The sequence below is a fragment of the Geotrypetes seraphini genome, chromosome 10 (genome assembly GCF_902459505.1).
Source record: "Geotrypetes seraphini chromosome 10, aGeoSer1.1, whole genome shotgun sequence".
NCBI lineage: Eukaryota > Metazoa > Chordata > Amphibia > Gymnophiona > Dermophiidae > Geotrypetes > Geotrypetes seraphini.
Genome location: NC_047093.1, coordinates 66,546,090 through 66,558,382, shown reverse-complemented (window position 1 = coordinate 66,558,382; position 12,293 = coordinate 66,546,090). Strand labels below are relative to the sequence as shown.

Here is a 12,293-nt window from a genome sequence, read left to right as displayed (position 1 = left end):
GGATGTGAAAGGGGCAATACACTCTAACACTTAGAGAAGTGGAGATTCAGATTCTGATCCTGTTGTATTGGTTCTAGGATTTTGTTAACTCCCATTCCAATCTGAGTCTGTTTCAATTTGGGTATTCAGAGTTGGACCAACTGAGCCAAAATTCATATCTAGGTAACACAATCTTTCTATCTGTTAGTCTTGTTCATGGCTCCCTCGAAATCTCTGCATAATTTATAAGCTTTGGCTGTGTTCAGTGCTAAGCCAACACAATCGAGTTTTAGCTTTTAAATCTAAAAACATAGGCTTTTGGTATTTACATGCCTCGCACTTCTTTTGTGCCTCAATAAATGCTACCTCTCTGCAGGCACCGATGCTGAAATTCTACTTTTTCTTGCACTATCATTCCGTACAGATGGAAACCTCTCTTGGACATAACCTTTAAGCTTGCCAACATGACCTTATATCACTGCAGAAAGTCTGCCGAGTAAAATGGGATTCTACGTCAGGATATATTATATCCACTACCTGTACTAATTTGACAAATTTGAAGGGTCACAGGTTTTAGCTAATGTCATCTATTCCAATCAGCCCTTTCCAATGTCGCCCTATACCTGATCAAACTGGGAGATGACTTCCCAGAGCAGAGAGTGCAGTGTGGACAGTTCTCGGCCTAGATCGATGTAACCTTCAAATCCAGCAGTGTTAGACAGAGTCTCAGGATTTGAAATCTCGAGTAGGAAACGCTGCATGTTTGTCCACTCATGCTCCAGGAACTGGTTCATAAAGGACATGTACTCTTCCTTACTGCCAAACCTATGGGTTAAGGAAAAAGAATTGCTAACACACGTCACTATTTCAAACTACTGCAGTAGCTATGCATGTGTTCTGCAGGAAATACTCTGCTGGAATGAATGAAGCATCAACATGCCTGCCAATCACTGTTTTTGTCCAAGTAGACAAGGGCTAACATTTTGATAACCCTTACATATTACTACACATGTCCCCTCTGATCATCAATTAAATTACAATGATGCATCCTTTTAATGACATTTACATCTTTCTACAGACTAGTTAGGACATAGTTTACTGGGACATCTATTCTTACAACAGGACTTGAAAAACATGGACATTATAATTACTTTACTATCTGCAGTGAAACTCACATTTCCATGGCACTGTGCCAATTAGCAGTTGTTTTCTGCCTTTGGTGAGGTAAGTAAAATAAACATTAGCCATATAATCCTGTTTTCTCTACTGCAGAACAGGAAGACATTAAAGTCATATGCAGACCCGTTTGGCTGCCAAGACTGTTGGCAAAGCAATGATGCATTCAAAACTCCATCAAGACCACTAGGATTTCGCATCACTGTAATGGAACACATGGGCAATGCATCATTGCAAAGGTCTCTGTTACACCTTCCAAGCACAGAGAGAGGTTGTAGCATCCAGACAGAAAAGTGCCAAACCAAGGTTTTTCAAGTCCAATCCCTGAGGATATCAAACCGGTCTGGTTTTTAGGATCCCCATGTCAGGCATTTGGCTCGGATATGCCTAAAATGAGGAAAAATAGTAAAGACTCCTAAGTCAAGAGCACTGTACCATTATGACAGTATATAACTTTATCACTGAAAAATTGTGGAGATAAAAAGAGAACTCAGAAATAAAGGAGCCCACACAATTCAACACAACAATGTCATGTAGTTAGGGCTAATCACAGTCATTGGTCTCTCAAAAAATCTCTTCAATGTTCATCTTAGAAGAAACATATAGCAATCTAGTACTGTCCTCTTGAACATAGAGGTACTTAAGGACAAAATAGAGAATGACATGGTGACAAAATTCATCATTGTTCCCATCCATGTGGATAACCTCGGGAAACCATCCCATGTCATTCTTTGGTATCTATCTCAACCTCAGTCCTTCTATACCAGCATTCTTCATTGCAAGGCTTGAGGGTCAGTTGCTGTGCTCATTCATACTCTGGTTCTTATGTGAGTCAAGTATAGGACAGTAAAGCCATTGTGACATCACTGATGAGGTTGGCTCTTAGGCATTGGTGGAATGAGGCATTGTGACATCATGATCTCAGCTCTGGAATGTTGTTACTCTTTGGATTTCTGCCAGGTAGGGTTGACCTCTATTGGAAACAGGATACTGGGCTTCATGGACCTTCGGTCTGTCCCAGTATGGCAACGCTTATGGTCCTATGTTCTAACTATCCCGTGTCATTCTTTAGAGTCTGTCTCAACCTCAGTCCTTCAACACCAGCATTCTTCAATGCAAGGCTTGAGGGTCAATGGCTGTACTCATTCCCTCTCTCCTTAAAGAATGAAATAGAGATGGTTTCCCATAGTTATCCACGGGGACGGGAATAGTGATGAATTTTGTCACCGTGTCATTCTCTAAAGCAAAATACATAAATAGTCCAGAATGTTTTCTGTATACCCAAAAATTACCACCCCCCTCCAAAAAAAAAACAACAAACAAACAAAAAACAAAGCTAAATGAAGGCTTATGGTAAATTTGATGCATTCAAAAGTTTTCAGGAGAGAAGGAAGAATGAAGAGTATGAATGAGTACAGCCACTGACCCTCAAGCCTTGCATTGATTAATGCTGGTGTGGAAGGATTGAGGTTGAGATAGATACTAAAGAATGAAATGGGATGGTTTCCTGCAGTTATCCGTGGGGACAGAGACGGTGATGAAATCTGTCACCATGTCATTCTCTATTTTGTATTTTGTCCTTAAGTACCCCTATGTTCAAGAGGTCAGTACTAGATTGCTATATGTTTCTTCTAAGATGAACAGTGGATTGTGTGGAGGGTTTTTTTTGAGGGACCAATGACTGATTAGCTCTAATTACATGACACTGTTGTGTTGAATTATGTGGGCTCCTTTATTTCTGAGGTCTCTTATTTTCTCCACAATTTTTCAGTGATAAAGTTATATACTGTTCTAAATCAAGAGAGCTATACCATTATGAGTCTTTACTATTTTTTTTCCTATTTTGGGTTGTATTTCTGTTGTTTATACAGTGGTGCCTCACACAGCGAACTTAATTGGTTCCAGGAGCAAGTTTGTTATGCGAAAAGTTCGTTATGTGAAACGCGTTTTCCCATAACAATACATGTTAAAAAAAATAATTCGTTCTGTAGCATAAAATATGCTAAGATGACATAAAAAAAGATAAATTTTTTGTTATTATTTTTATTTAGATACATCTAAAAACATAATTGTTTTTTAAAACAACACATCACCTTTCACCTGCCTGTCCTTAATCCAAATTGCTAATAGCCTCTCCATTTCCTCATGGATTGAAGACCTATGTTTTTCATGAAATAGTTTTGATACTCCTTTGGCTACTTTGGCTGATTTTATTGCATCCTTATTTGTCAAAATGGTGAAAATGGTGGTTTTGCTGAGGCCAAACTCTTTGACGAGGTCACACTGTTTTACCCCACATTCACTCCTTCTAATTATTTCCCGTTTAATTTCAACAGAAATCACCTTCCTGCTTTTTTTAGAAGCCATGATATACTGTATAAACAATAATTTTACAGTGAGAGAGGGCAGAGTCTCAGCGGCAAAAACTGGGACTTAACTGTTCATTTTTTTTTTTTTCTAGCATCGGGGAAGCGGCGAGAGTAGCTCCGCCCCCCCCAATGCATCAGCAGTAGGCGCCGGGCCCCTGCGAGCCGACGGTCCGCCACTGCACAGGGAGCCAGGCGGAGAGAGGGCAGTTAAGCGCAGTGCCTGCGCGGAAGGATGCAGCTCGGGCGACTTCGTTGTGTGAAACGAAGTTCGTTGTAGGAAGCAAGACATGAAGTTCGTTGTGCGCAGCGTTCGCTGTGCGAGGCGTTCGTTATGCGAGGCACCACTGTATATAGTATAGTTCTTCTTGATTTTTGATTTGGACATACCGATCCACATTTGGTTTTGGAGCCATATTAATTTGCATGTATTGATTATCTTGAAAACCAGATCTGTTTGTTGCACTTGGGGACTGGAACTGAATGCACTTGCTGTAAAGCACAGAAGAGTCAAGGCGGCCATGCCATACAGCCTACAAATATCCAAAGGCATGGTGACTGACAAGATAGAGCACACACATCATCCTTAAGAACCTTTGAACCTCCTAAACACCCATTTGAACCTTCCAAATACCTCTGATTAATAAAAAGAAATGTCCACTGTATCCTAGGCAGTAAGTTTGAATAAATACATGCAGAAACCCAAGGTTTCAAACTTTATTGATTGATCAAATCATTAATTGATTAAATGTTTACCAAAATAAAGAGGTAACGGTGTTGAGTCCACTGGGAAATAGTGATCATAACATTATCTAATTTGAGCTGATATCTGGAGTGAAGTCACTAAGGAAAACTACTGTAGTATCATTTAATTTTCAAAAGGTTGACTATAATAAAATGAGGAAAATAGTTAAAAGGGATCTAAAAGAATTAGGCATAAAGGTTAGGACTTTAAATCAGGCAACAATGCTGTTTAAGAATACCAACTTGGAACCCCAGACCAGAAATATTCCACATATTAACAAAGGTAGAAAGAAGAGTAAATAACAGCCAGTAGGATTAAAAAGGGCCACAAGAACATGGCAAGTTAGATGCCAAAAAACATTGATAAAAAAGACTAAAAGAGAATATGAAGAGGAACTTGCTACAGAGGCAAAAACTCAGAGTAATAACTTTTTCAGGTACATCAGAAGCAGAAAGTCTGTAAGGGAATCCAAGGGACTATTAGATTACGAAGGAGCAGTGATGCTCAGGGATGACAAGACCATAGCAGAGAGACTGAATGAATTAATTGCTTCGGTCTTTACAGAAGATGAAAGAGATCTATTTGTACCAGAAATAGTTTTCAAGGGTGACTATGCAAAGGAACAAAGACATTTTGGTGAACCTGGAAGACATACTGAACCAATTTGACAAATTAAAAGGTAGTAAATTATCTGGACAGGGTGCTATGCACCCTAGAGTACTGACAGAACTCAAAGATGAAATTATTGATCTGCCAATAGTGATCTGCCAATAGTAATCCATAGTACCTGAAGATTGGAGGGGGGCAAATATAACACTGATTTTTAAAAAGGATTCCAGGGGTGATCTGGGAAATTACAGACCATTAAAATTGACTTCAGTGCCAGCCAAAATAGTGGAAATTATTATAAAGAATAAAATGATTGAACACATAGACAAACATGGTTTAATGGGACACAGTCAGCATGGATTCAGTCAAGGGAAATCTTACCTAACCAATATGCTTCATTTCTTTGAAGGCATGAATAGACATGTGGATAAAGGTGAGCTAGTTGATGTAGTGTACAGTTGACTCTCAGCTAGCCAGTACCCATGGGGATTGGTGAATGCCAGATAACTGTTTTTTTGGCTGCTTGACAGTTACTGTAAAAAAAATACTGTAGCAGCAGGCAGCCATTCCTGACAAACCCCTTATTCCCTCCAGCTCTTTAAGCAGCAGAGCTGGTCCTTACAACACCCCTCCCTCCCTCCAGCCCCTTAAGCAGCAGAGCTGGATCTATCAACCACCCCTCCCTCCCACTGGGCCCAAGGTAGCAGTGGCAGCCAATCCTGACAATCCCTCCCCTCCCTCGGCCCCGAAGCAGCAGTGGCAGCCGATCTTGAACCTCCCCCCCCCCCCCTTGGTCGTGAAACAGCAGCCGATCCTGACAACCCCCTTCTTTCCCTTACCAAGGCAGTAGTGGCAGCCGGTGAACAGAAGAAGCGCCGTAAACAGCCTGCTTCTGGCCAGCCCCGAAAGGGCCTTTCTTCTGCCATATCGAAAGTGATTAGGAGGCACTCAGTGAAATTACATGGGACTACTTTTAACACAAATAGGATGAAATTTTTTTTTTGCTCCACAAGCTTCAGATGATGTGGTAACAGTGGCTAGTGCAAGGGTAGGCAATTCCGGTCCTTGAGAGCCGGAGCCAGTTCAGGTTTTCAGATATGCATGAGATAGATTTGCATCTCAAGGAGGCAGCGTATGCAAATCCATCTCATATTCATTGTGGATATCCTGAAAACCTGACCTGGCTCCGGCTTTTGAGGACTGGAATTGCCTACCCTGTTCTTATCAGGTAGTGTCACTATGAAATTGGAAACAATGGAAACAATGTCTATCTCTTCTATCAATACATTCTACAGAAGATTCTTTAGGTTTCAATCACAATAATCAGGTCAAATTCTCCAGTATTACGAGCAAATCTTGTTTTCAAAATACCCCTGCTGAATATGCATATGATTTTTAATTGTTTGCTAAGTTACATTTTTACAATGTTTTATTTTCTATTATATTATTTTGTATTATATAGATTGTATACTGTTCATATTTTTACCTGGTTGCTTATTGTAAACCACTTTAAAACCTTGTTTTAATAAGCAGTATATAAATCAAAGCAAATCAAAGTATGCACTGCCCCTTTTGTATGCAAATGCATATCATGCATATTTATTGTGGATATCCTGGTCTTGCAGCACTGAAGAATTGGAGTTGCATACTCCTGGTCTAGGGTTTTGCTTAACATTTTGTTTGCCTTTCAAAATCCCAGCAATGAAAGGAAATGGTATTTAGAAAAGAGAATTAAAAGTCAGCTTTAATTTTAACTAATGATCATTTCTAAGTAAATACTTATTCTAGATGAATAATAAAAACACCACTGGTATAGAGCCCAACAAATCTAAGATCATTTATATCCCAATTTTTATAGAGCAGTGGTTCTCAACCCTGTCCTGGAGGACCACCAGCCAGTCAGGTTTTCAGGATAACCCTAATGAATATGCATGAGGCAGATTTGCATGACTTTCATTCTCCATTATATGCAAATCTCTCCCATGCATATTCATTAGGGCTATCCCAAAAACCCGACTGGCTGGTGGTCCTCCAGGACAGGGTTAAGAACCATTGGTATAGAGTATCTAGGCAATAAATGGGTTCAAGTCTGTTCGTGCATAATTTCCAAACTATTTTATAAAAGGCTTATTGAATGTGGAGCGTTTTATAAGAATGTTTAAGAACACAGGAAATACATTTCCAGTCTGCAGCACATACAGTGGCAATTTTGCAATCTGCATGGTTGAGTGTCAATGCTATAAGCGTGATTTTACAAGCTTGATGTCCAAAGGGAGCCAATTAAAGAGCCAAGCTACAAAACTCTGAATGTTGGATTTTTAAAGGTAGTTTTAAACAACAGATAATTAAGTACAATTGCCCTCTCAATCACTCCTGCAAAAAGTCCAAATAGTTATCTGACACACATGACTCACAATCAATGTCTACAATTTGCAAATTATTTGTGTTTTGCCCTTACATAACTTCAAAACTGTGCATGCTGCCAATCTGCTCATGTGTAGGCTTTCTAAAATTACTATTATGATGCATAGGCATTTAAATGTAAATGCTACACAAGCGTAGTTTCTCCTGCAAGTCTTCTAAAGGATACTTACTTGGCAAAGTTAGCTAGATTTTGCGTGACCTTGGCAATAAGAGTCAAAGTGCGTGCAGTTCGGTCATCAGGGTACTCTTGCAGAAGATTAAAGAGAGAAGGAGACATGATGGCTGGACAGAGGAAACGGAGGAATAAAGAGGCACTGATCAATCTTTCACTTATATCTGGGCGCCCTCGGTTGCTGCATTCTTGTCTCCAGGAAGCAAAAACCTCTTTTAGCTCCCTGGGAAAGACACTGCAAAAATAAATTGGTTTGTAAATTAAGATTCAAGCATTTGTTCAAGAAAGTTCCAAACTTTATATCTAACAATGACATTAGGTGCCATTAAGCGCCTCTGTAGATGTGATTAAGGTGTCATTTTTTTGTAGGTGCTTATGGTGCCTGCTTTTTAAAATTACATTTTAATTGGTTTTAAATGACACAGTCAATTGCCGCACTGATTAACTCCAAATTAAATGATTAAGTGAGGCAGTGGTAGGGTGCCTACTGCCTCCTACCTTACAATGCCATTTGGGCCTAAGTGACCACAAACTATAAACAAATCTAACTAAAACCCTAAGAAACCAGACCGTGCATGTACTACAACACCAGAGAAACAAAATGAAATGTATTTCCGCCTATGCAAAATATAAATATAGTACATCCCAGGGATGATATTGTGGAGAAGATACAACTACGGCAATTGCCCTTGGACCCCTGACCAGAGAGAGCCACAAGCCTGCTAGAAGCTAAAGATGATGTAGCATGGTAATGAGCCTTGGGGCCCCCTTTCAAATTTATGCCCTAGACCCCAGTCATGAATAACAGCAGCTCTGGCAGGATATACATGCCAAATATGACATATTCTAATCACAAAATAGAAACTATAATTATTTTTTAAAATTTTGTTGTCTGGTCATTTTATTTTTCAAATAAAGGTGGTCCATCTCTGGTTTCTGCTTCCCTCCATTTTCTCTTAACGCACTCACCAAGGTCTCCTGTCCATTTGACATTTTTATTCTGTCCTCTTATTTTCTTCATTTCCTCCCCTCTAGCACTGATTTTTAATGCTGAGCTTTCTCCAATGTATTTGTTTTTCAAATGTCATCTCCTTCTCATCCTCCAGTCTCCAAGCTATTTTTACTGCTGCAATCTACCTTTCCATCTCTCCCCAAAACCCATGTCAAACATCTCCACTCTTCTCCATCCATATTAGGCATCTCTCCTTCCTTCATGCCCAGCCATTTCTCTCTGATATTTCCTTTCACCTTCTCTTTTGTCCAGCATCTCCTCCAATCTTCCCTCCCACCTTCCTCCATGTCCAGAACATCCTCCTCCAATCTCCTTTCTACAATATTCAGCATTCCTCCTGATCTCCCCTTCTGTCTTCTTTCTTGCCCAGCATCTTCCCCAGTTTCCACTTCTACCTTTTCTTTTACATGCTCCCCTCATTTCACATCTTCCTCCATGTCCAGCATGTCTTCCCAATCTTCCCTTCCACCATGTCCAGTATTTTCTCCCATCTACTTTTCCACCCCATCCACCATCACCCCCTGATCTCCCCTTCTACCCAGCCTCCTTCCTAGCATCTCTCCCTGACTTCTCCTGTCAAATGCCCTCCTCTCCAGTTCTCCTCTTGATCTCTCATCCATCTTCCATCCTCAATTTTCTATCTTCTTCCATGTTCAGCCCCCTCAATTACCCCTTCCACCTTGTCCAGCATCTCTCATGATCTCCCCTTCCACCTGGCTTCCCCTCCAGCATCTGTCCCAAGTCACCCTTCTATCTGCCCTCCTTTTCAACATCAGTCCTTGTCTTCCACCTGTCCTCTTTTTCAGCAACTCCCACTGATGTGACCTTCCTCCACCTTTGTTCCTGTCCAGCATGCCCTCCACCTCATTTTCATCTATCTCCATGTCAATATGTCCCATTCCATCTTACTCTGTGTCTCTTCCTTCCCCCTCCCCATCTTCATAGTCTTCTGTTCTTGTCCCCAGCAATGATTACCTAGAAAATGACACAGGGACAAAGTTTATCCTTGTGAGCTCCATCCCTGTCCCCGCCTCCACCGACCCCACAAGCTATGTCCCCAGCATCCATTCAAGCCTCAGACAGGTATGATTTTGTATACAGTGGTGCCTCGCATAACGGACGCCTCGCACAGCGAACGCTGCGCACAACGAACTTTATGTCTTGATTCGTACAACGAACTTCGTTTCACACAACGAAGTCGCCCGAGCTGCATCCTTCCGCGCAGGCACTGCGCTTAACTGCCCTCTCTCCGCCTGGCTCCCTCTTGCCCCCCCCCGACTCCCCGACACGATCGGGGCAAGAGGGAGCCCAAGCCCTCTTGCCCCCCCGACTCCCCGACACGATCGGGGCAAGAGGGAGCCCAAGCCCTCTTGCCCCCCCGACTCCCCGACACGATCGGGGCAAGAGGGAGCTCAAGCCCTCTTGCCCCCCCGACTCCCCGACACGATCGGGGCAAGAGGGAGCCCAAGCCCTCTTGCCCCCCCGACTCCCCGACACGATCGGGGCAAGAGGGAGCTCAAGCCCTCTTGCCCCCCCGACTCCCCGACACGATCGGGGCAAGAGGGAGCCCAAGCCCTCTTGCCCCCCCGACTCCCCGACACGATCGGGGCAAGAGGGAGCTCAAGCCCTCTTGCCCCCCCGACTCCCCGACACGATCGGGGCAAGAGGGAGCCCAAGCCCTCCTGCCCCCCCGACTCCCCGACACGATCGGGGCAAGAGGGAGCTCAAGCCCTCTTGCCCCCCCCCCGACTCCCCGACACGATCGGGGCAAGAGGGAGCCCAAGCCCTCTTGCCCCCCCGACTCCCCGACACGATCGGGCCAGGAGGGAGCCCAAGTCCTCCTGGCCACGGCGACCCCCTAACCCCACCCTGCACTACATTACGGGCAGGAGGGATCCCAGGCCCTCCTGCCCTCGACGCAAACCCCCCCTCCCCCCCAACGACCGCCCCCCCAAGAACCTCCGACCGCCCCCCAGCCGACCCGCGACCCCCCTGGCCGACCCCCACGACACCCCCAACCCCCTTCCCCGTACCTTTCTGTAGTTGGCCGGACAGACGGGAGCCAAACCCGCCTGTCCGGCAGGCAGCCAACGACGGAATGAGGCCGGATTGGCCCATCCGTCCCAAAGCTCCGCCTACTGGTGGGGCCTAAGGCGCCTGGGCCAATCAGAATAGGCCCGGGAGCCTTAGGTCCCTCCTGGGGGCGGGGCCTGAGGCACATGGGCCCAACCCGACCATGTGCCTCAGGCCCTGCCCCCAGGAGGGACCTAAGGCTCCCGGGCCTATTCTGATTGGCCCAGGCGCCTTAGGCCCCACCAGTAGGCGGAGCTTTGGGACGGATGGGCCAATCCGGCCTCATTCCGTCGTTGGCTGCCTGCCGGACAGGCGGGTTTGGCTTCCGTCTGTCCGGCCAACTACAGAAAGGTACGGGGAAGGGGGTTGGGGGTGTCGTGGGGGTCGGCCAGGGGGGTCGCGGGTCGGCTGGGGGGGCGGTCGGAGGTTCTTGGGGGGGGGGGCGGTCGTTGGGGGGAGGGGGGGTTTGCGTCGAGGGCAGGAGGGCCTGGGATCCCTCCTGCCCGTAAGGTAGTGCAGGGTGGGGTTAGGGGGTCGCCGTGGCCAGGAGGACTTGGGCTCCCTCCTGGCCCGATCGTGTCGGGGAGTTGGGGAATCGGCGGGGCAAGAGGGCTTGGGCTCCCTCTTGCCCCGATCGTGTCGGGGAGTCGGGGGGGCAAGAGGGCTTGGGCTCCCTCTTGCCCCGATCGTGTCGGGGAGTCGGGGGGGGCAAGAGGGCTTGGGCTCCCTCTTGCCCCGATCGTGTCGGGGAGTCGGGGGGCAAGAGGGCTTGGGCTCCCTCTTGCCCCGATCGTGTCGGGGAGTCGGGGGGGCAAGAGGGCTTGAGCTCCCTCTTGCCCCGATCGTGTCGGGGGTGCCAGGGACCACACAGAGTCACCCACCGTACCACCCGATTCGGGTAAGCGCAGGTATCGGTGGGTGGCTTATTTGCGGGGGGGTGCCTTATTTTACATTTTTTTCTAAAAAGGGGGGGCTGTCTTATTTGATGGCCCTGCCTTATCATCGGGGAAACACGGTAGAAAAAAAAAAAAAATGAACAGTTAAGTCCCAGTTTTTGCCGCTGAGACTCTGCCCTCTCTCACTGTAAAATTAGACTCTACTTAGTCTGTCTTTAAATTTAAAAAATGTGTGTTGTTTTAAAAAACAATTATGTTTTTAGATGTATCTAAATAAAAATAATAACCAAAAATTTATCTTTTTTTATGTCATCTTAGCATATTTTATGCTGCAGAACGAATTATTTTTTTTTACATGTATTCTTATGGGAAAACGCGTTTCACATAACGAACGTTTCGCATAACAAACTTGCTCCTGGAACCAATTAAGTTCGTTGTGTGAGGCACCACTGGGTATTTGTCTTTTCATTAACGTATAAAAGGGAACAACTTTCTTTATAACTTTACGAGTCAGATTTCTACACACTTATTGTAATGCAATGGTAAGGTAAATCCAATATTGCTCCTTGAATTCAAAAGTCTCCCAAATGATGATATAGACACAGTTTTTCTTGATATTTGTTAGACAAGTTCCTGCTGAACCAGAACGTACGCAGGTAAGGCTAGTCTCAGTTAGGGCACTGGTCTTTGACCTAAGGGCCTCCGCTTGAGCGGACTGCTGGGCACAATGAACTACTGGTCTGAACCAGCAGCAGCAATTCTTATGTTCTTAAGAAGAAAAATCTCTATTGGACCAATGAGGAATGCATTATTTAACATGCCTATTGTAATTGTGAATTTA

The 12,293-nt window shown here is 44.6% G+C and overlaps 1 protein-coding gene across 33 annotated transcripts in view; it reads right to left on the bottom strand.

Annotated features, from left to right (window-relative positions):
• The window catches only part of DAB2IP (DAB2 interacting protein), an 898,952-nt gene that overhangs the window by 71,530 nt on the left and 815,129 nt on the right, over nucleotides 1-12,293 (bottom strand). For all 33 annotated transcript variants that reach the window (XR_004540860.1, XM_033960821.1, XM_033960835.1 and 30 more), the window contains 2 exons: nucleotides 7,470-7,706; nucleotides 603-804 (listed from right to left, as the gene is read on the bottom strand). Coding sequence is in view for 32 of the 33 variants with exons in the window: in XM_033960821.1 (XP_033816712.1) it covers nucleotides 603-804; nucleotides 7,470-7,706 (439 nt within the window). In the remaining variant the exon portion in view is untranslated. The remainder of the gene's footprint in view (nucleotides 1-602; nucleotides 805-7,469; nucleotides 7,707-12,293) is intronic.